Source organism: Jaculus jaculus, chromosome 9 (assembly GCF_020740685.1).
Source record: "Jaculus jaculus isolate mJacJac1 chromosome 9, mJacJac1.mat.Y.cur, whole genome shotgun sequence".
Lineage (NCBI taxonomy): Eukaryota > Metazoa > Chordata > Mammalia > Rodentia > Dipodidae > Jaculus > Jaculus jaculus.
This window is the reverse complement of record NC_059110.1, coordinates 33,994,138-34,018,515: the sequence shown is the minus strand read 5'-3', so window position 1 is coordinate 34,018,515 and position 24,378 is coordinate 33,994,138. Positions and strand designations below refer to the sequence as shown.

Sequence of the window (24,378 nt, the reverse complement as noted above, 5' to 3'; positions counted from 1 at the left end):
ATGGCCCAATGACCTTGAATTTCTGATCCTTCTGCTGCCACCTATGGAGTTCTGGGATTGTAGGTGTGTACCACCATGCCCAGTTTATGTCCTAGAACCCAGGACCTTGTGCATAATAGGCAAGAACACTACCACCTGTGCCATATCCTCAGCCCCATGCTTTTATTTTTAAGGCTTTGGAGTGATTAAATGAGCACCACTGGGTTGAAGAGATGACTCAGCAGTTAAGGCATTTTCCTGAAAAGCCTAAGAACTCTGGTTTGATTCCCCAGTATTGACATAAAGCCATATGCACTAAGTGGCACATGTATCTAGAGTTCGTTTGCAGTGGCCATAGACCCTGGCATGCACACTCTCATCCTTTCTTTCTCTCTCCCTCTGCTTGCAAATAAATAAATAAAATAATTTTTATAAAGAGGACTACTCATATTGTTGAAGATGATTTTTAAAAGTCAATTCATTATCATTATCACATCTAGAAAGTATCATAGCAACACTAGACTAGTGCTTGATTCAACAACTGGGGGCTATAGCCTTCCCAAGTTGACACATCCAAGCAGCCATCCCAGCAGAAAAGATACTAGCAGGAGCCTGAGGAATGGAGGTCATAGCAGGACTAGGTGATCTGAATCCAGAAACCCACAAACACTGATGGTGCAGATGATTCACTGAAAACCAGGTCCTAGCGGGCCCCAAGTTTTACATTTTCATCTTTTTAAAATTTTATTTTACTAAAATCGTTATGACATAGCAAGAAGTCTCTAAAGTCATGGCTTACTTCTGAGATGTCACTAACCAAAGGATCTTACATAAGGGACCAAGCCCTGTGGTTGACCTTATCTTTAAAATTTGCAAGTTTAATTACATAAAGTGGATGTTTGTGAAGATAATTTGAAAATGAATGCATCATTTATGCAATATTTTAACTGGCCTTGGCTCTATGCAAAATCACTTGGAGGGATATTAGATAATAATCCTGACTTAACAAAACTCCAAAAGACTCTATGCCAACCAAAGTGAAGCCTGGGCTATAGAATTATAAATAAGTAAATTACAAGGCATGGTAGTAGATGCCTTTAGTCCCAACACTAGGGAGGCTGAGGTGGGAGGATTGTCATAAATTTGAAGCATGTTTGGGACTATAGAGTGAGCTCCAGGTCAGCGTGCACTAGAGTGAGACCCTACCTCAAAAATAAAAAAAAAAGAATCCTATGCTATAGAAGTTCAAATACATTTTGAGTTGCTTCATATTTTTAAAGACCTGCTAGTTCATTAGGGTTCTTGAAAAAAAGTAAGAACCTAGATTTGGTGTCAGTACAATCTTCCACTTCTGAAACAAATTCCTTTTATCAGCAACTGATGCTGTTGCTTCTACTGACTAGGCCTGTGTAGAACTAGTGAAGGGTTACTACTAAGTTAAGGAGGTGATAGAAAAGAATTGCACAAACCCACAGAGCTATAAAAGGAAAGATGGTTCTTTTGAAACAATATTTATTTGAGACCAGGAAGAAGAGAGACAGAGACAAAGAGACAGAGAGAGAGAGGGGGGGGGGGAGAAGGGGTACACCAAGGCCTCCTGCCACTGCAAGTGAGCTCCAGATGCTTACGCCCCTTTGTGCACCTGGCTTTACATAGGCACTAGGAACCTAAAGCTATGTCTTCAGGCCTGGCAAGCAAGTGCCTTTAGCTACCGAGCCATCTTTCTAGTGGCTCTTACGCTACTGATTTGTTTATCTGAAGAAGTGACTTCAGTAACAAAAAAAGAGATCTGACATGATTTTCAGAAATATCCTTTTTTTTTTTTTAATTATTGCATAGTAGGGCACATTCTTTCATACTTACTTTTCACTGCTTGCAGGGTTTTCCAAAGGGTATGAACCACAGCCTTCAGGATTTTACTGATCTTTATGCTAAAGAAGTTTATTTGACCAAGGCAATTATCATTGGGAAAGTAACCCACATGTCCATATTTTTTTTTTTTTGTTTACTTATTTGAGACAGACAGAGGGAGGGATGGAGAGAGAGAGAAAGAGAGAGAGAGAGAGAGAGAGAGAGAGGGAGCGAGCGAGCCAGCAAGGGAGAATGGGCGTGCCAGGGCTTCCAGCCACTGCAAACGAACTCAAAACACAGGCGCCCCTTGTGCATCTGGCTAACGTGGGACCTGGAGAATCGAACCTGGGTCCTTAGGCTTTGCAGACTGCGCCTTAACCACTAACCCATCTCTCCAGCCCACACGTCCATATTTTTAAAAATATTTTATTTATTTATAAGAAGGGAGAGAGAATGAGCATGCCAGGGCCTCTTGAAACAGCAAACACTAATTGCATGCACCACTTTATGCATCTGGCTTTACATAGGTACCGGAGAATTAAACCTGGGCATCAGCCTTTGTAAGCAAGTGCCTTTAAATGCTGAACTATCTCTCCAGCCCCACACAGTCACATACTTTGAGAACACTGACTCAGGGTTATCAAAACAGGAAGACCTTAGGGCTCACATCTAGTGTTTACATCTTCTCTTTCTGACCATACTGTTATTAATTTGGCTGTTTTCATTCTGTTTGGTTTTATTTTCTTTAATTTTATTTATTTATTTGAGATGAGAGAGAGAAGGAGAGAGAGAGAGAGAGGAAGAGGCAGATAGAAAGAGAGAATGTGCATGCCAAGGTCTCTAGCCACTGCAAAAGAACTCCAGATGCATGTGCCCCCCCCTTGTGCATCTGGCTTATGTGGGCCCTAGGGAATTGAACCTGGGTCCTTAGGCTTCACTGGCAAGTGCATTAACCGCTAAACCATTTCCCCAGTCCCTCTTTTCTCTTTTTTTTTTTTTTTTTGCTTTTTGTTTTTGAGGAAGGGTCTCACTTTAGCCTAGACTGACCTGGAATTCACTATGGAGTCTCAGGGTGGCCTTGAACTCACAGAGAATTTCCCTACCCTCTGCCTCCTGAGTGCTGGAATTAAAGGCATGTGCAACCATGTCCAGCATCTCTTTTCATCCTGAACCTGTAAAATCCTCATTGCAGCACAGAGGAGACATAATGTCCTAGACTATAATATAATAACTTCTTTAACTTTTATTTATTTATTTATAAGCAGAGAGTGAGAGAGATAGAGGGAAGAGAGACAGACAGAGAAAGAATGGACCCTCAAGGGCTTCTAGCCACTGCAAACAAACTCCAGATGCATGTGCCCCTTGTGCATCTGGCTAATGTGTGACCTGGGGAACCGAGCCTCGAACCGGGGTCCTTAGGCTTCACAGGCAAGCGCTTAACCGCTAAGCCATCTCTCCAGCCCAAGATATTGGTATTTTTTGAAGTGCTGCAGATGGAACCCAGGGTCTCACTGGGTGTAGTGACTCACACCTATAATCACAGATATCTGTTTTTTTTTTTTTTGTTGTTGTTGTTTGTTTTGTTTTGTTTTGTTTTTGAGATAGGGACTCACTCTAGCCCAGCCTGGGAGTCACACTGTATAGTCCCAAACTGGCCGAACTCACAGCGATCTTCCTACCTCTGCCTCACAAATGCTTGGATTAAAGGCACATGCCACCACGCCCAGCTTTAGATTCTATTACAATTTGATTAATGTGTTTTTCTTATTATAAGCCTCATAATTAGTATGGATTATAAGTCATAAAGACAAAGAATAGCTGCCCATATGTCCAAGAAATGGACTTTACTCTTTTTTGGCTATACTGTTATTACCACAATTTTCTGTTCACTAGATTGATTGCCCAATCACTGAAGAGTCATGCCCTTTGCGAACATTTAAGTCAGACACAGCTGAGGAACTTGGGACAGTGTCTCTTTCCCTGACCAGAGGAAAGAAGTAGCATTGCTGTCTTCCGACCAAACAGGTTTATGCAGCTTCGGGAACAATGGATTCCATGCTAACTTTGGCAACGGAAGAACCCGTCAAAAAGGACACTCTCAAGAAATACAAAATAATTTGTATTGTAAGTACAATTCCTAGTTTAAGTCTTGCCAGCTTGGTGACATGTTCAGTAAATGACTCTGCTTATGTTGGTTTGCACTGCTATTTACATATCAATTTTGAGTAATCCTGTCAGCTTTATCACTGATGGCACTTTAATGGAATTTAACATTTTTAATCATATGCCAGAATAAGAGATTTGAATAACAACAGGTTAATATTTGATTGGAGGACTGACATTTAGGACAGAACACTTTGCAGCATTTATTTGAATGTATTATTTGCTCTCAGCTCACTTGTTTGGTTTGGATATTGTAAGACCAGGGATTTAGAGATTATAATCAGTGCATTTTATCTTTATTGTGGAACTGTATGCTTTGCTAATAGTTCTTTTTAAGTTTTTTTTTTGTTTGTTTGTTTGTTTGTTTGAGATAGGGTCTCACTCTAGCCCAGGCTGACCTGGAATTCACTATGGAGTCTTAGGGTGGTCTTGAACTCATGGCAATCCTTCCTACCTCTGCCTCCCGAGTGGTGGGATTAAAGACATGCGCCACCACGCCCAGTTTTGCTAATAGCTTTATCCCATTTTACTTCCATTCTAGAGATAGTCTCTTTTGCTTCTTTTCTTATTCTTGTCTTTTTCTTTTATCTACCCCGCCCTAAAATATAACATCAAAAACTTTCCTTGGTCCTATTGTTCATGTTTTCCCCTTCTCCATGAACCTGTCCACTGCCAAAACATGTCACGGTCCAATCGAAACTTGAGCTCAGCTGGCTTTCTTTGCCAGTGCTGAGGTAAATCCTTCTTCAACAAACCGTCTCGCCTCCTCCTCCCCTGTGTACTTCAAAGCCTGAGAGCTTCCAGCCCTTTAGCGGTGGCCACAAAGACACTGACCACGGAGTTGTAAGACCTTTCTCCTTATCTGAATTTGTGACTGATTTTTCTTTATTCTCAGAGGGCACTACTCATAACCATTTCCTCAAACCCTGTGTAAAGATCTTTAGGGGGCTGGAAGATGGCTGAGCTGTTAAAATGCTTGCCTACAAAGCCAAAGGACCCAGGTTCAGTTCCCTAGAACTCACACAAAGGCAAATGCACCAAAACAGCACACGCATCTGGAGTTTGTTTGCAGTGGCCGGCATGCCCATTCTCTCCATATTTGCCTCTTTCTTCCTCAACTAACTAAATAATAATAATAAGAAGAAAAGATCTTAAGCCAATCTTTATTCTCTTGTAGGTTTAAGACCTTTCCCAACACCCACCCCCACCAAGACTTCCTTCTAAGCCACTGTCTCTGACTCACTGCTGATCTCTGTCCCTTAATATCAAATGCCTCACACCTGCTCCTCACCCAGTATAGTACATTAAGCCAAAACCAACATCTTCCCCCACACATAGCTTTGCAGCTTCAGGAGCATATGTTGTGACCCAGTCACTGTTTCTCCAGCATCAGTGAAACATGTGTGTTGTCACAGAAGCCGGTGACCATAGCAAAGCAAACCCTCAACAGAAATTCTGTTTTTAAAAACCTTTTTTTGACAACCTCCATAAATATAGACAATGTATTATGGTCATAATCCCCTCCCAATACTCCCTTTTCCCCCTCCCAAATACCCCCTCCATGGAATCCTTTCTTTTTTTCAACTCTGTCTCTTCTATTTTGATGTTTTTCTTTTTTCCCTGCTATTTGGCAGGTCTTGTGAAGGTAGCACCAGCCATGCAAGGTCATAAATACCATGGCCACTTTAGGTCTGGAAACAGCATTGTGAACAGTCCTGTCCTTCCTTTGGTTCTTACATTCTTTTTGCCACCTCTTGGGCAGTGATCCCTGAACCTTGGAGAGTGTGATAGGAATGTCTCAGTGCTGAACACTCCACTATCACTTCTTCTCAGTACACTGGCCATGTTTGAGTCATTCCAATGGTCACCACCATCTGAAAAGAGAATCTTCTCAACCAAAAGTTAGAAAAGCATCTCTAAATGGATATAAACATGTGTTTAGAGGGCAGTTTAGTGGACATGAGATATGCATTTCACCAGACAACAGTAGTAGTTCCCCTTCGGGTTTATGACCTCCTCAGCCATAAGCTTTTAAGTAGGTTTTCAGTGGCAGACAAGAATTCTCTCCCATGAGCTGGGCATGCTGGTGTATACCTCTAATCCTAGCACTTGGGAAGCAGAAGTAGGAGGATTGCTGTAAGTTTGAGGCCACCCTGAGATTATGTAGTGGATTCCAGGTCAGCCTGGACTTGAGCGAGACCTTACCTCGAAAAGCCAAAAAAGAAAAAAAAAAAATCTCTCCCATGGAATAGGCCTCAAATCCAATCAGAGAGCAATTGGTTTTCCCCAAACAGACATGCCACTATTGCACTGGTTGATACACTTCAGCTCTCTGGCCAGTTGTAAAGCTTGCAGGGTCCACTGCTAGTTAGCAACCAGGAATTCTTATTCTTTATCCTCCTGGAATTATGGAATGCTTGCTAAGCTTTCATGCTATCACAGTGATCCTGTTTTGTCAGCTCAAGAGCTCATAAAATCCCTTGGGAACAGAACTTGTACAATGTTGATTTTTTTTTCTAGTGTTTTTTTTTTTTCATTACAGATAAACTTAACATTTTAAACTCATATTTTCAACAATATCCTAATGGTTATAGGTTATGCATTTTTCTTTTCTGACCTGAAGGCCACTCTGTATATATTCCCAGGCTGGCCTTAAACTCATTCTGTAGTCCCAGGCTGGCCTTGAATTTGATACAGGAATTTTGGGGTTCCTTGTATGTCAACATACTGATAATTTGGGATGTTCCAGGATCCTTGTCCTATGAATTAAAAGAATGAAATCTACATACCAGAGGATAAGGTTCAGAAAGATTTTATTACAGTTTAAAACTTTAATAGGAGGGGTGTAGAGATGGCTTAGCAGTTAAGGTGCTTGCCTGCAAAGTCTAAGGACCCAGGCTTGACTCTCCAGAACCCACATAAGCCAGATGCACGTGGTGGCACATGTGTCTGGAATTCATTTGTAGTGGTTAGAGGCCCTGGTGTGCTCATTCTTTCTCTCTGTTGTAATAAATAAATAATCATTAAAAAAAAGCTTTAGGAGGAAGAAGAGAAGGGGAGGGCTTTAGCCTAGAACATCAGACAAGCAGCAAAGTGCAGCTCTTGCCCAGGAAGGCAAGAGGGGGTTGAGAAAAGCCCACCTCAAACTTAGATCTGGTTGTTTTTTTTTTTTTTTAAACAGATCCAACCAAGGATGAGAGCAGTTTTTTAAAAAATTATTTTATTTAATTTATTTGCAAGGGCGGGGTGGGGAGGAGTGGGCATGCCAGAACTCTAGATACATGCACCACTTCATACAGCTGGTTTTATGTGGGTACTGGGGAACAAATCCAGATTGTTAGGCTTTGCAGGCAAGTGCTTTAACTGCTGAGCCATCTCGCCAGTCCTATTTTAAGTTTTTTTTTTTTTTTTGGTTTTTCGAGGTAGGGTCTCACTCTGGTCCAGGCTGACCAGGAATTAACTCTGTCATCTCAGGGTGGCCTTGAACTCATGGCAATCCTCCTACCTCTGCCTCCCGAGTGCTGGGATTAAAGGCGTGCGCCACCACGCCCAGCTAAGTTTTTTTTTTTTTTTTTTTTTTGAGTCAGTGTTTCACCGTAGCCCAAATTGTCCCAGAATTCATGATCCTTCTATTAATCCTTTTCCAGGGTTTATAGATGTGAGCCATCCCACCAAATATTTGTTATGTAAGCAATTTTGATGTGTTTTGTTCTTTTGTGAAGTTTATTTTTTATGTTTTAAATTATAACCATGGTCATTGCAGAATATTTTCCAATGGAATTGTGCATCCGTTACCATTCTCTACAGCCATGCCCAGTGTTCCTGTCAGCCAGTCCAGCTGTCATTAAATTCTTGGATTAGGAAAAAGACTCCTCTGGTGATGTAACTAAATCTAATCAGAACATAGACTTCTCTCTACAGAAGAGCTTTCTTGACAGTAGTCATCACCATTCATCTGAATGATCTGTGCTCAAACATCTTCCAAATTATCCCATATCATTGTGTGAGCTGAGGATCTAAGCAGCTCACTTGCCAACTAATTATTTGCACGCTGTGTTGATGTACGTTAAACATGCTTCCTGTCCTTTGGCAGACAAAATCCCACACTGCTCATTAGGGAGGAGATAGGCTCTTCTGCATGCCAGAATGATTTTCCATGAATGATCTCCAAGGAAAAACCTAGTCCAAAGAAGGGGGCAGGGGTGAAAGTAAATGAATGACTCCTGTGGTTTTAATGCCAAATTTCTCACAGTCTGGGGTTAAGCTCAATGTATTTGAATTATGAAGATATTTGAATTTGGTGATCTGTAATAAGTGACATCTAAAAAAGTTCCCTTGGGGCTTTGGATGTTGCTCTGTTGGTAGAAGGCTTGTTTAGTGTGGCCAAGGTCTTAAGTTTGGTCCCCAGCACCACAAAAACCACGCATTGTGCTGCACATCTATAATTATAGCACTCAGCTACATAGTGGGTTCAAGGCCAGTCTGGGCTATATGAGTTCCTACCTCAGAAAATAACATATATAAAATAAAAAAATAAACATATATAATAAAATTTTCCTGAACCTTTTATATTACCAAGCATAATAGCCCACACATCTATCATTGCTGCATTTGGTATGCTTCCTAAGCGGCCTGTTGTGGCGACTTAACATTCTCTGGCCGAGCAAGGCTCCTTATTTTTAATTTTGTCTAGTTCTAAAATGGGCAAATTTTCTTATTTTATTTTCTTTTGTCTTAGGTTCTTCTTGCTTTGTTGGTGATTGTGTCACTTGGATTAGGCCTGGGGCTCGGCCTCAGGAAACCAGAAGAGCAAGGTATGCCCCTCAGCCTTTGCTCAAGAAGTTCTCTCCTCTTTCTCCTGTTCTCTGGCCTTAACCCATTCAAACTTGGCTCTGCCCACATCTCTTGTCCATGCCACATTTTGCTTCTCAGGCTCCTCTCCCTCATGCTCCTCATCCACCAGTGTGTGTCTGGACTTCACCCTTTCACCCTTGCACACAAACCCCTGTCCCTTTCATATCATTCCACCACAGAGAACTTTGGTAATTGATCACAGACATCCTGACTCTGCTCCTAGTATCACTGTAAACATCTCATGGCCGTGTCCAGCCTGTTGACCTCTGAAGCCTTCATGGCTTCTGAAGCCCTCGGCACCTCCTCTGCACCTTGCTGCTGGATTAGTATTGTTCCACCTGAAATTTCACCATCTCTTCTTTAGCCATTGAGAAATTCTCTTTTTAAAACATTTTTTTTTTTTGTTGTTGTTGTTTGTTTTTTTTGAGGTAGGTTCTCACTTTTGCTCAGGCTGACCTGGAATTCATTCTGTATTCTCAGGTTGGCCTCAAACACATGGTGATCCTCCTACCCCTGTTTCCTGAGTGCTGGGATTAAAGGCTTGTGCCACATGCCCAGCACTTTTTGAAACTTTTTTGTTTTTTTTTTGTTTTCAAGGTAGGGTTTCACTCTAGCCCAGGCTGACCTAGAATTTACTACGGAGTCTCCCAATAGCCTCAAACTCACAGTAATCCTCCTACCTCTGCCTCCCAAGTGCTGGGGTGTGTGCCACTATACCCAGCTACTTTTTGGAACTTTTTATTGGCAATTTTCATACATGTATTTTTAACATAATCTCCTCCCCTTACCTTCTTTTGTCCCCCCACCCCATCTCCTTTCCAACTAGTCCCTCTTCTGTTTGAATGTGTTCGTTTTTATTTCCTTCCTTCCCCATCATACATGATGTTATGCTGATGGGTTCTATGATGTGCAGGGCTTGAACAGGTAACAGCCATGGTGAATTCACGAATACCATGCTCATTTCATATCCAGAAGACAGTTTTCCACAGTACTCCTCTTTCTCATCCTGTTGTTCTCACATTCTTTCTGCCCTTTCTTTTACAACATTTCCTGAGCCTTGGAGGAAGTGACCCAGATGTGTCATGTAGCCTTGAGCACTCAAGAGTCACTGATTCTCAGCTTTCTGATGAATTTTGAGTCTACCTGGTAGTCATCACCATCTGTAAAAAGAAGCTTCATGGGGATTTACCGCCTCCTGCCTTCTCATGGGCAGGAGCTCTCCATACTATCTCATCTTTTCTTCTCTCAAACTTATAAAATCTACCTATTTTTTTTAAAGGGCTAGAAAGGTGGCTTAGTGGTTAAGGTGCTTGCCTGCAAAGCAAAGGACCCAGGTTAGATTCCCCAGGACCCACATAAGCCAGATGTTGAAGGTGGCTCATGCCTCTGGAGTTTATTTGCAGTGGCAGGAGGCCCTGGAATGCCCATTCTCTCACTCTTTCTCTCTCAAATAAATAAATAAATTTTAAAAAGAGGCTTCTCCAAGAAGATAAAAGAAAACCAAGAAGTTTCTCTAATCAAAGGTGAGAGCAGCGCTATCAGCCCAACAGGCCAAGAGGAAGGAAACTAACACTTTTCTATGAAAAAAAAAAAACACCAAAAAAACACAAACATTTAAAGGGCAACTTGATGGGTATGACACTTCTAGCCAAACAAGAATAGCTTTGCTCTTAGGGCTTATGACCTTCCTAGCCATAGGCTTTTGACTAGGTTTTCAGTACAAGGCATGAATTCCCTCCCACGAAGCAGGCCTTAAGTCCAACCAGAGATCAGTTGTTTACCCCCATAACAGCCATGCCACTATTGGACCAGTGGGTGCACCTTGCTTGGCTAGTTGATTGTGTAGTTCCCAGCGTCCACTGTGGGTTAAGACTACTGATGATACTCTTGGCTCCTAAACTTCAAGGTTCTGGTTAGCTTCCTTCCTCTTGGCCTGTTGTGCGAGACAAGGCAAGACACCCCTTACTCCCACATGGGCTCTGTGCACACTGCTGCCCTGCACTTGACAGAGACTCTCTGCATTTTCTTCTCCTTCCTTCTCTTAATGTAAGAAAGTCTCTCTAACCCTTACCCTCTGGTTTATGGATTTTAATTCTTTAAATTTATAAGACAAGAATCCAGGGTACTCTAAAGTTGTTGGTATGTTGGCAAGGAATTTCAAAATTCCCATTTCAGAAAGTGGCACAAGCATCTGGTGTTCATTTACAATGTCAAGAGACCCTGGAATACCCATATACACATTTGCAAATATATAAAATAAAATAATTTTTTAAAGACAAGCCATGCATGATGGTGTACATCTTTAATCCCAGCACTTAGGAGGCAAAGATAGGATTGCCATGAGTTTGAGGCCTCTCTGAGACTACTTAGTGAATTCCAGGTCAACCTCGGCTAGAGTGAGACCCTACTACAAAAGACCCAAAAAATTTGCTTGTAGATAAATACGTTCAGACTCATCCTCTATAACTTTGTTTCTTTTTGAGGCAGGGTCTCACTGAAGTTCAGGCTAATTTGGAACTCAATCTGTAGTCCAGGCTTACCTTGAACTCAAAGTGATCCTCCCACGCCAGCCTCCTGAGTGCTAGGATTCCTCACCACCACACCCAACACCTTCTCTAATTTTTTTCGATTGATTTGGTATTTTTTATGAGAGAGAGAGAAGAGAGTTGGCACACCAGGGCTTCCAGCCACTGAAATTGAACTCCAGATGCTTGTGCCACCTTTTGTGCATGTGCACACTTGCATCACCTTGTGAGTCTGGCTTACTTGGGACCTGGAGAGTAGAACATGGGTCCTTAGGCTTTGTAGGCAAGTGCCTTCACCACTAAGCCATCTCTCCAGCCCTGTTTTGGCTTCTTTTTTTTTTTTTTTTTTTTAACTAAGGTAAACTATAATACCTGTTGTTAGATCATTCAATACTCTCTTCTTGACTCCAGGGGATTGTGTTATCATTTCTTTGCTAGGGAGACCTGTGGGAAGGTTAACTGACAATTTCCCACTCATGCTTTTATTTAGGAATTACCATCCTATTTCCCTGTGTAACACAGGAACATAATAGAGAGGAAAAGGTGAGTAGTAGCTGGACAATTACTCCTTTCTCTTTTACTCATGTTTGTGTGTGCGTGTTCTTAAGAGTGTGTGAGTGTGGGCAGGTACCACGAGGAGGTCAGAGGACAGCTTTTTGCTCATTTTTCTTTATTCCCCTGGAGCTTCCCCACATCTTGCTGTCAGCAAACTGAGTTTTCAACTTTTCACATGTGGTCTGGTGCCCAGGCTTGAGCGGAGAGGGCTTTATCCACGAGTCATTTCCTCACCTCTCTTGCTGATCTGTCTATCGTGTTTCTGAGTGGTAGCGCCTGTACCAGCACAAAGGAATGTTGGCAGTAATGCACACAAATGGACATCATTTCTTAGCTGTTTTGTCCTCCAACCTGAGTAAATCGATTGCGAAAGGCATATGCCAATCTCTGAACAAACTTTTCATTGTTCCAGCTTTTCTCCCCATTCCTTTTCTGTTCCTTCAGCTCAACCTTCCTAAGAGCGCCTTAGTCTTATCAACCTTCCCTCTCCCTCAAGGCATTGGCATTTAACCCCAGCCCTTTGGCTCTTCATCCTTTGTAATATTTTGGCACTTAGTATATTCAGCCCCTTTATTTGTTCTTGTAACACATCTGCTAGGCCAAGCCCTAGTTCTGAACAGATTTTTTATTATTGTCCATTCTAGTTAGCCTACCCTTCATTGGTAAAGTAATTTTTCAAAATTGGGTTTTCTTGAAATTTTAATGTCATTTAGAGTGGGATCTGTAGTGGGTTGGTTATCGTGTTCACTTCACAAATTTACTCTCATGTGGGTACATATATCTTTACTTGCTCAAATATTGAACCTGTGCATTATTCTCATCAGGATATAATGATGAAGAAAACAGACAAGAATCTTTTTATGAGCTTACTTTTATAGCATGAAATATATAATGAAAATAAAAACTAAGCCATATATGTGATAGGGAGAGTGCTTAGGTCTAAATAAAACCAAAAAGGAGCCAATCTGATGTGTAGATATAGAAATGTGGGTATAAAATAATGTTGAGTTAGGCATGTATGCACACAAGCGTGGGAATGAAGTAACTTTGAGTTAAGAGCTGGTGGAGAGAAAGGAGAAGTAGGGGAACTTCAAGAACATTCTAGGTAAGGAAAACAAAACATAAAACCCTAAATCAGGAGTTGCCTAGAATATTCCATTAAAGGGCTAACAAAGTGACCATAATAGCTAGAACCTGAGACCAGAGGAAAGTAATCATAAAATGAGATTAACCAGATAAAGAGGAGTAAAGTCTGTACTGGTCAATATGTCTAAGTGTGGTCTTGGACTTTGGTTCTGAGAAGAATGAGCAGCGATTAAAGGAGTTTTGTTGAAGTGCTCCTAACTTTGAGTAGGTAATGTAATCCCATTTTTCTTTCAAGATGGTCATTCCACACTGTCTGAGAAGGAGCCATGTTTCCCTTCCAAAGAAGACTAAGGGTTACATTCTTCTAGGGATGTTATGCACATTATGTCAATGTTACATTTGTGTTTTCATATGCCATCCTTCTTTCTTTCTCTTTTTAAAATTTTCTTTTTTAAAAAATATTTATTTTATTTATTTATTTGAAGGAGATAGGGGAAGGAGAGAGAAAGAGAAAAAGGCAGATAGAGGGAGAGAATGGGCATGCCAGGGCCCCTAGCCACTGCAAACGATCTCCAGAACACATGTGCCACCTTGTGCATTTGGCTTACGTAGGACCCGGACAATCAGACCTGAGTCCTTAGGCTTTACAGGCAAGTGCCTTACTGTTAAGCCATCTCTCCAGCCCTGTTTTATTTTTTATATACTAATTTTTGATTTTATTATTTTTTATTTTAGAGAGAGAGAGACAGAAGGAGAGAGAATGGTGTTTCAGGGCCTTAGCCACTGTAATTGAACTCCAGACACTTGTGCCACCAAGTGGGCCTGTACAACCTTGCACTTGCCTCACCTTTGTGCGTCTGGTTAACGTGGGATCTGCAGAGTTGAACATGGGTCATTAGGCTTCACAGGCAAGTGCCTTAACTGTTAAGCCATGTCTCTAGTCCTTTGCTTTTTTAATATATATATTTATATATTTTATTATTTCCACTGATTTTAAATCAGGGCCACTTGCTTAACTCCAGGTAGGGAGTTAAGAAATTTTTACTCAATGATTATATATTCTGTTAACTTAACTACTGGGCAAGAATCACCATACTTCTCACTCAGCTTTTCTATCTGTACTTTGACAATCACTTAAGTGCTCTCTTGTATATATTTGGCGGGGGGGGGGGGTCAAAATACAGTAAGATGAGTTTGGGAGAGCTATCACTGTGAGAATCATTCTGTTCAGTATTTTTACTTCTTTTAAAATGGTATTTGTCATTTGCCTGCAAAGCCTGATTGCCAGAGTTCAATTCCCCAGTATCCATGTACTGCCAGATGCACAAGTGGCTCATATATCTGGGGCATGAGGCCCTAGCAAGTGACTTAACCACTGAGCCATTTCTCCAGTCCAGCTTTTTTTTATTTTTTATTTTTTTGAGGTAGGGTCTTGTTGTAGTCCAAGCTGACCTAGAATTCACTCTGTAGTCTCAGACTGGCCTGGAACTCACATTGATATTCCTACCTCTGCCTCCGGAATGCTGGAATTAAAGGCCTGACATGTGCTACCACACTGACTACGTGTTGAATCTTTCTTGATTTACTTTTCCCTTTATTCTTTTTTTTCTGATATTTACAAAGAGAGAGAGAGAAACTTCTTGGTGCTGCAGATGAACTCCAGATGCATATACCACTTTGTGCATCTGGGTTTATATGGCATACTGGGCATTTGAACCCAAGCCAGCAGACCTTGCAAGCAAGTGCCTTTAGTCACTGAGACATCTCCCCAGCCCCATTACTTTTTAGATAAACCTTCTCTGAAATTCATTGCTTAACTTCTTAAGGTCCTATTTGTATTTTCCTTGTGTCTAACTGCTATTAACTTCTTTTCAATCCTTATCTTTTTTGTTTATTTGTTTGTGTTCAAATCTCCTGCTTGAGCTGGGCATGGTGGCACATACCTTTAATCGATCACTCAGGAGGCAGAAGTATGAGAATCACCATAAGTTTGAGGCCACCCTGAGACTACATAGTGAATTTCAGGCCAGCCTGGGCTAGAGGGAGACCCTACCTTGGAAACCAAACCAAACCAAGCAAAAATATCTCCTGCTTGGCCAGAGTGTTTTGATCTACCCAGTGCCTGTCACTGATTTTCTGGAGTGAGTGTCTGCAATGCAGATGTAATAGACTATCTCTCACTTACTTCTTAATGGCTATTCATGACCAAAGGTTGTGAGCTTCAAGCTCCTCAGGGTGGCACGGGCACCCTTCCTCATACGAGTCCATTTTTACCTTTGAACTTTATCCCTGAGCCATTGCTACCTATTTGTTGATCTTCAACTTGGCCTTCTTCACTAAATCACCAACTCCTACTCCTTTCTCCAAGACTTCAAGGAGTCGTCTACCCCCTTGCCACACAAAGGTGGTCCCATCTACTGCTTGCATGCATCTAGGCTTCCTCATTTAACCCAGCACACTGGTAGGTCCCTCTGAATCACGGACTCATCAGTTGTCCTAGTCTATACTTCTATGTGTTTGCCGGATCTCAGTGTGAAATACTGACAACGTTTAAGTGTGACTGTCCTTTATTTGACAGGTAGCTGCAGGAAAAAATGCTTTGACGCGTCGTACAGAGGACTGGAGGACTGCCGGTGTGATATGGGATGTAAAGGTCGAAAGGATTGCTGCTGGGACTTTGAAGACACCTGTGTGAAATCAAGTATGGATTCTGACCGTGTTTACAGCCTGACAGTTTTGCTGCAATTACTGCATGCTCAACTGTAACCTGCTGCTGTAGATATTAAATTATAGCACTGCCTTAATGACGTGCCACACGCTGGGTAGCTTCCAAGTTGGAAATCCCTTTTCTCATGGTGTTGAGGACTAGATTCCATGGTCTAGGTGTTGGCAGAGTGAGTCTTTCTGAAGGCAGCAAGGGAGAAGGTGTTCCGTGCCTCTCTCCCAGATTCTGGTGGGTTGTTGACAATCCTTGGCAAGCAGTACCACGACTGCCAACTCTTCCCTGTCACATAGCTCTGTCTCTTCTCATAGCCTTCCTCTGTGTGGCTCTGATTCTGAATTTTCCCATTTTATAAGAAAATGAAAGCCTTATAAATGGGTTTATGTCTATAATCTCAGCACTCAAGAGGTTAGAGGCAAGAGTTTGAGGCAGCCTAGGATACCCAGTGAGACCCTGCCCTTCCTCTGAAAAGGAAAAAATACCAAAAAACAAAAAACTAACCATAGTACTAGGAATTATCCTAATGACTTCATTTTATTTAATTATCTGCAAGGGATTTGGACACATTTCCAAATACCATCACATTCACATATATGGGGATTAGAGAACACCATTAAACACTCAACAGTTTTTATGAATGTCTACACAGGTATATTATAATTTACCCCCTTCCAGGGTAAAACACAGGAGCCCATACTTCATTTAATTGAGGTTGAGGGATAACTGTATACAGAAAATGGCATGTTGCATAATGACATAGATTACAACGGTGTTTTGTGATGTCTTAAATTAAACACCTTAAGTACAAAATGTAGAGAATGCCAGGGGGATGGTTAGAGGTGACTTGCCACTTCTGCCTCTAAGCCTCAGATAAGACTGTGCTTCTGTGACTTCTGCCCAACCTGTTCCTCCCTTGCAGCACTCCTTAGAATACACAGGGGAAGGCTGCCCGTGGGAAGCCATATTCCGTCCCATGATACTCTACCATGCAGAATTTCTGCCCTTGGGTGGGAGCTGCACCAAGTGTTGAGGGTGTCTCTGAACACAGAGTGCACCTTTGAGGTGAGCCAGTGGTACAAGCAAGGAAGTCTTGTTTCTCCTCATGTTGAGAAAGAGGAGTCATGGCTGACTTTTGGATTTGTGTGGTATGTTTTCAGCTATGAATGCAGATAAACCAAGAATTTGACCATATGATAATAACGCAGGGAGAAATGCATGAAATGGCTATTTGTAGCATGGACTTAAGTGCTCAGAACTGAAGTGTGTCATTTGTAGCTCAGATGTGGACATGCAACTCATTCCGCTGCGGGGAGGTCAGACTGGAGTCGAGCCTTTGCTCGTGTGCAGAGGACTGCTTGGAGAGGAAAGACTGCTGTACCGACTACAAGAGTGTTTGCCAAGGTGAGCAGAGGATGCTGGTACATTTGCTCATGGCCTCTGAGCTTCCTAGCATTATCTTGGGTTGCCAAAGATGAAAACAAGCCAGAGAATCTTTAGTCACTGCTCTATGCAGAAGACAAGAGAGTGAGTGTTCACTGTGAAGTGCAGCATGGCTCACACTAAGGAGGAAGGGAATCTATCACATAGACAGAAAACAAAGCTTTAGTTCCGTGCCCAGCCCAATGCTGGTCCAGTGGTGGTTTGAGACACAAAGGGCATGTACTCAAGTTGAAGCATCAGGAAAGAGGTTAGCTAATACATATACAACATCTGCGCTGAAGCACCTGTATCCTAAGCTAATGCAGATTCAAGATTAGAATTCAAGTACTTGACTTCTGATTGTACCAGCTCACTTTTAAAAGAAAAGTCTGTGGATTTACAAACATGAAGCTGCTTTACACAACCTAGCCCTTGTTCTTATAACACCGCATTCAATGGAACTAAATATTGCCTTTAAAATGTTCATTAAAAAAAATATTTATTTACTAGAGAGAGGAGAGGGAGAAAGGCAGAGAAAGAGAGAATGAGCTTGTCAGGATGTCTTATCATTGCAAATTAATTCCAAATTTTTGTACCATTTTGTATATCTGGTTTTATGTGGGTACTGGGGTTGTTAAACTTTGCAAGCAAGCACCCTTAACCATTGAGCCATCTCTTCAGCCTGAAAAAAGAGTATTTTAGAATATTTTATTTATTGTTTTGCAAGCAGAGAAAGAGAAACAGACATACAGACACAGAAAGAATGGTCATGCCAGGGCCTTCTGCTACTGCAAACAAACTCCAGAAGCATGCTTCACCATGTGTATCTGGCTCTACATGAGCACTGGAGAATCAAAGTCGGGTCATTAGGCTTTGCAAGCAAGTGCCTTAGCCACTGAACCATCTGTCCAGACCTGACAAGGGCTTTAAATCCCCCCACAAAATTAAGACCTATGTTCAAGTTAAATAGGAATTATTGCTCTGGCAAGTCAGAAAAGGGAAAAGTTCCCATCCAGTTTTTTTTTTTTTTTTTTTTTTTTTTTTTTTGTGCAAACAAGTCCTGCCTGTGTTATGTCTGAGTTTAGGTGTAGGTAGCTTACCAATCAGTTGTGATTTTTGTGTTTTTTTTTTTTTTGGTCAAAATTATAGCATTAGCAAGTAATTTGAGGAGTATTTGAATCATTTTTGTACAAGAAAACAGCTAGTTGTTTTAATATTTTGGTAAATTTAAAATAAGAAATGTGATTAATTTCTACCATATGTAGAGGTAGAGAGAATAATATGCTTCCCCCATTTGTTGTTTTCATCACTCTCTAACACATAGCAACTCATGGCTAATCCCATTTCAGGTTTACAAAGTATAATTTTAAAAATAATAACATGACTTTCAGGTAAATGTGATGTGTGCAAGTGAAAGGTGCACTAACTCAGTGAGATAACCAACTAGAGTATAAGCTTTTTCAGTGAGAATCAGAGCTAAATATATAGAATGGGGGGGGGGTGTGGAGGCTCAGAGGCAGTTGATAGTGGCTTAGTTAAGGTGCTTGCCTGCAAAGCCAAAGGACCCAGGTTCAATTCCTCAGGATCCACATTAGCGAGATGCACAAGGTGGCACATGTATCTGGAGTCCATTTACAGTGGCTGAAGGCCCTGTCACACCCATTCTCTCTCTCTCTCTCTCTTTCTCTCTGTTAAATAAATAAATAAAAACATATTTTTGAAAAGAACTGAAAGAATGTTGAAATAATTTCACTAAATTTTTAAGTTTAAAAAATATTTTATTTTTATTTCTATTTGAGAGAGGGGAGACAGATAGAATGGGTATTCAAGGGCCTTCAGATGCTGCAAACGAACTCCAGAAGCATGTGCCTTCTTGTGCATCTGGCTAACGTGGGTCCTGGGGAATCAAACCTGGGTTCTTTAGCTTTGCAGGCCTTAAGTGCTAAGCCATCCCTCCAGCCCTAAATTTTTAAGTTCTTATGGAACAGGAATTACTTGCTTTCCTATAAGACAATTTATTTGCTATCAGATAAGAGTTCATTACTGTACATTGCTATTTGCTTTCTACTAGTTAATGAGTATATTGACTGAGTTGAATGATAAGGAGAACCTAGCCAAAGACACCTGCTCCTAGTAGTTACATGATACACAGATGGGCTGTTCACTAATGCCCAGTGGGAAGGACATTAGCACTGAGTCTATTCATTAGTCCTTTTGCATGCCTCTAAGTTTTGGATTTTCTTTTCTTTGTTTCTATCCACTTCTCTCTTTCAAAATGTTCTCTCAAAGGTAATACTAGAGTTTCATTGATCTGTAATATTTTCAGCATGTACCTAAAAAAGATAAGAATCTAACAAAATAAAAATAGCATCTGAAAGTTCAGAAAAAATTATTTATGTTCATTAAATATTCAATCTTTGTTCAAAATTTTCTCCTTTGTCTTATAATATTGTTAAAAGATTAAAGCAGAATCCAAATAGATGCTACTTATTGCAACTGACAGATCTGCTTCAAATCATCTTAATGTATGTGCTTCCTCGGTTTTTCCTTTCATAATTCACTTGTTGGAGAGATGGCATCATGCGTCATAGAGAGTTTTCCAGTTTAGGTGTCACTGATTTGAGACTTCAGCAGTTTATCATCCATGTATTTTCCAGAGCATTGAGATTTAAGTCCTATGTGTTGCAAAGTATGTTTTGTAGTGATGGTGTTCTCTCAAGGTATTAGCTACTAATAATCATTCCTATAAGTGTTAGGAGTTGCACATGGTGACATGCATCTTCTATCATTTCTACTTCACTCACTAGCTGGAATGTACTATAAAGAAACATTCCTGTCTGCTGAAATAGCTTCACAGTTAAGGTGTTTGCCTGTGAAGTCTAAGGACCCTAGTTCGATTCCCTAGAACCCACGTAAGCCAGATGCACAAGAGGGCACATGTATCTGGAGTTTGTTTGCAGTGGCTAGAGGCCATGGCCTGCCCATTCTCTCTCTCTATTTGCCTCTCTTTCTCTTTTTCAAATAAATAAATAAAATATTAAAAAAGAGAAACATTCCTATAGCAAATTTTTTTTGGTTAAGATTTTAAGCATTTGTTAAATATTCCCATTTGATATCAACTCTTTCTACTAGCCATTTTTTTCTTCGCGCTTTTGTTTTTCTCTCTGCTTTTGAGACCTATTATTATCCCTGCAGTTGGGAAGGAAAACAGTGTCCTTGAGAGAAGTGAACACAACAAACTCATTAACAAGAAATACCCTTTTCCACCTAACAGACTCCCCTTTGTTTTTCTCAGTGGAACGACTTCCTAGCATTGAGTTGGTGCAGATTACTCATCTCCCTACAAGTCCTTAGAAGCAATGCCCTTGTCACCACGTGAGACAGAATTTACTGTGCTCCATCAGTTAAGCACTTGGGGAAGATTCCACGTCTGTGCATGCTGTAGCGGTCTAAAGGTGCGCGTGCTGTAGCTGGCTAAGGATGTGATCTTCTGCTTTGCAGGAGAAACCCCATGGGTGGCAGAAGACTGTGCCATGTTGCAGCAGCCTCAGTGTCCAGAAGGGTGAGCACAAATGGTGTTGGGTTTTCATCCTTTTCAGTGGGTGGCTTGTGGTATTGCAGTTGAGAAGCAGGGTAGGATCTCCTCCTCTCGACTTTCAAAGCCGAATAGTTAACAAAAGACTGGATTCCACATCAACAGGCTTTTGCTTGCCTTATTGTTTACAAAGCACTTTCATCTTATTATAGTCACATCTCATAAGACTTAACAACTGGTTGTCATATTAAATAACTGACACTCCAAAGGTCCTACAACCAGGGATGGATTTCAGACCAAATTCACTCCTGCTGAAACCAATCCTCTTCTGTTATATCTTGACTCCACAAAACCCTTCCTGCTGACAGGAGCCAGAGAGGTTCATGGAAGGGCTGAGTAGTCAGCACCGCCTGAGAAAGGAAGCTTCTCTACCTAATTAATGTGAGAGCAGCACTCACCTGTGGGAATAAACCTGAATATTTAGAGGACAATTTGGTGGGCAAAATGTATCCATTTAGCCAAACCCTAGGGCTTATGACTAAGTTTTCAGTAACAGGCATGAATTTCCCTCTCATGAAGCAGGCCCCAAATCCAATCAGAGAGCAAGTGGTTACTCCCATAAGAGATATTACACCATTGCACCCGTGGGCACTTCCTGGCTGGCCAGTTCATGGTGTGAGAGTCCACTGGTGCTCAAGACTGTTGATGACTTTCCTCCCCAATCTGATTGAATAGCACTTTCCAGGACTGTGACAGTTTGTCAGAAGGGAGGTGGCTTCCAGCTCAGCTCTTCATTGGTTTCTCAGTGTCCTACAACCAAAACATGTGGTATCTTTAGCAACAGGGTCTTACCATCTAGTTCTGATGAACACACAAGAGTTTGGGCAATTTTGGGAGCTTTAGGGATCTTTCTGAGCAACAACTCACTGGTAGGTACCTACTCCAGGCACTGGGGTATTTCCTGTAAAAATCTGTGGCTTGTGGGTGCAGTGCCCACCCCTCAATGGTATTTCTCTCCAAAGTCTTTGTTTGTATAAATATAAGTACAACCATATATATATATATATATATATATATATATATATATATATATATACAACTTATTTACTTATTTGAGGGAGACAACGAGAGAATACGGATGTACCAGGGCCTCCTATCACTGACCAGGAAATCTCACACATGCACCACATTGTGCATCTCATATTATGTGGATACTGGGAATCAAACCCAGTCCATTAGGCTTTATAAGCAAGCATCTTTAAACCACGGAACCAGCTCTTCAGCCCAAAATATAAAGACTTTAAATTAGCTAACAAAGAAGTAGGTTTCCATATGGCCTATTCATAACATCTTTAGATTTGATTAGCCTTCCTCCCATTCCCTCCTCTCTTCCTCCCCTCCTCTGTCCCCCTCCCAGGACCCCACTTAGGTCTAAAACATTCGACCTTACTGCCTCCAGCTCCCACGTGCTGGGATTACAGTGGTGAGCCGCCACCCCACCTGGTCTATGTGGTGGGACTGAAAGCAGGGCTTCACTGCCTGCTAGGTAAGCACTCTACAGCCCCAGGCCTCATTTCATTAGTTCGTTTTAAGGTTTAGAGAGATGTTATTAGATTACTGGAATTTAAAGGAAGGAAAGAGGAGGGAGTATAGAGAGCTCCTGCCCATGAGAAGGAATGGGTAAAGCCCACCTAGAGACCCAGATTAGAGCCGTTTCCAGGCTCTGGGTGGGGCTGGGGTGATAGCAATAGCTTCTGGTTTCTTTCTCTGTGTGAACCACTCACAACGTCAGGTTAGAGTAGCTTGGATCATAGTCTTGCAGGGTCCACTGCAGTTCTTGTAGGGTAACTCGCTGCTGCACAAGTCCTGCTGGTGTGAGGCCTGGTCTAAGCATGCTGCTTGAGTCTGTGTCCCATGGCATTGCCTCAGGAACAACCCCAGCACAGCAATCCCAGGGAGAATCTGTATTTCCCCTGATGATTCCGTTGGTCAGTAGCATTTAAAACTCAGTCAATGTTCTGCAGAGAAAACACAAAACATGCCTACAAAAGTCAGTGATCTACACATAACATATATATATATAGTTATTTACTTGCAAGCAGAGATGTAAAGAGAAGAGAAACAAACAAAGAGGCTGAGTGTTCCAGGCTGGCCCCTGCAAATGAACTCCAGATGTATGTGCCACATTGTGCATCTGGCATTACTTGGGTACTGGGGAATCAAACCCAGGTCATTAGGCTTTGCAGGCAAGTCCCTTAACCGCTAGTCCATCTCTTTAGCCCTTGAATTTACATTTTGTTATTTACATTTTGTTATTGGCTTTACAAGGAAGGGAAAGAGAAAATAGAAAGTTTTAATGCATGTCTCCCACAGAAATTTTCCAAATCTACCATTTACCATCTACCAAATTTTAAATGTGCCCAGTCCTCAAGTGGAAGAAAGTTTCTGGGGAGAAGAGAAAATTTGAGGACCAAACAGATCATACCTCCTACCATGAGGAAGTCAGAGAGCAGAAAAATGTTCACCCACTGATTTCCTAGCCAATGCTAAGAGGTCTTGGAAATAAAAGAGATGAACTGTGGGACACTAACTGGAAAAGAAGGCCAGGTCTTGGGATAAGATCCCACAACTTCTAGCAGTAACAGTAGGTCACAGTTTGAAAAGGTTCACTGGAGCAGAGAAAGAACAAAGTCTTTCGTTTGGTTTGGTTTTGACCTGTGGTAACTGATTAACCTCCACCTTTCCTCCCTTCTGCTCTTAGAACTAAATTTCAAACATATGAGAATTTCTTCTCATTGAGTGATAGAGTGTCCATTTTGGTACCATGCTGCTTGATTTGCTCCATCCTTAGATCCAGCCACCCTCTTCATCAACTTCAGAGTGGAACAGCAAGAATTTAGAGCAAAAAACAGTTCTGAGCCCTGTTTTTTTTTTTTTTTAATTATCACAACTTTCATTTTGTAAACAATGCATATCTTTTTCTTTTTAAAGATTTATTTATTTATTTATTTATTTGATTGAGAGAGAGAGAAAGATAGAGAGACAGTGAAAATGGGCATGCCAGGACCTCTAGCCACTGCAGACAAACCATGTGCATCTGGTTGACGCGGGACCTGGAGAATAGAACCTGGGTCCTTAGGCTTTGCAAGCATGCACCTTAGCCACTAGGCAATGTCTTCAGCCCTATACCTTTTATTTATTTTTTTAAGGGTAAATCTTGTTTATTTATTTATTTTTATTTTCACAATTTTTATTAACATTTTCCATGATTATAAAACGTATCCCATGGTAATACCCTCCCTCACCCTCCATTGCACTTTCCCCTTTGAAATTCCATTCTCCATCATATTACCTCCCCATCTCAATCATTGTACTTACATATATACAATACCAACCTATTAAGCACCCTCCTCCCTTCCTTTCTCTTCCCTTTATATCTCCTTTTTAACTTACTGGCCTCTGCTACTAAGTATTTTCCTTCTCACACTAAAGCCCAATCATCTGTAGCTAGGATCCACATATGAGGGAGAACATGTGGTGCTTGGCTTTCTGGGCCTGGGTTACCTCACTTAGTATAACCCTTTCCAATTCCATCCATTTCTCTGCAAATTTTATAACTTCATTTTTCTTTACCGCTGAGTAGAACTCCATTGTATAAATGTGCCACATCTTCATTATTCACTCATCAG

The 24,378-nt window shown here is 41.3% G+C and overlaps 1 protein-coding gene across 1 annotated transcript in view; it reads left to right on the top strand.

Moving 5' to 3' along the window:
• The window catches only part of Enpp3 (ectonucleotide pyrophosphatase/phosphodiesterase 3), a 135,221-nt gene that overhangs the window by 19,753 nt on the left and 91,090 nt on the right, over window positions 1-24,378 (top strand). Inside the window, exons 2-6 of the mRNA XM_004651200.3 lie at window positions 3,724-3,954; window positions 8,732-8,807; window positions 15,592-15,714; window positions 17,011-17,136; window positions 20,656-20,716. Coding sequence (XP_004651257.2) covers window positions 3,877-3,954; window positions 8,732-8,807; window positions 15,592-15,714; window positions 17,011-17,136; window positions 20,656-20,716 — 464 coding nt within the window. The 5' untranslated portion in view covers window positions 3,724-3,876. The remainder of the gene's footprint in view (window positions 1-3,723; window positions 3,955-8,731; window positions 8,808-15,591; window positions 15,715-17,010; window positions 17,137-20,655; window positions 20,717-24,378) is intronic.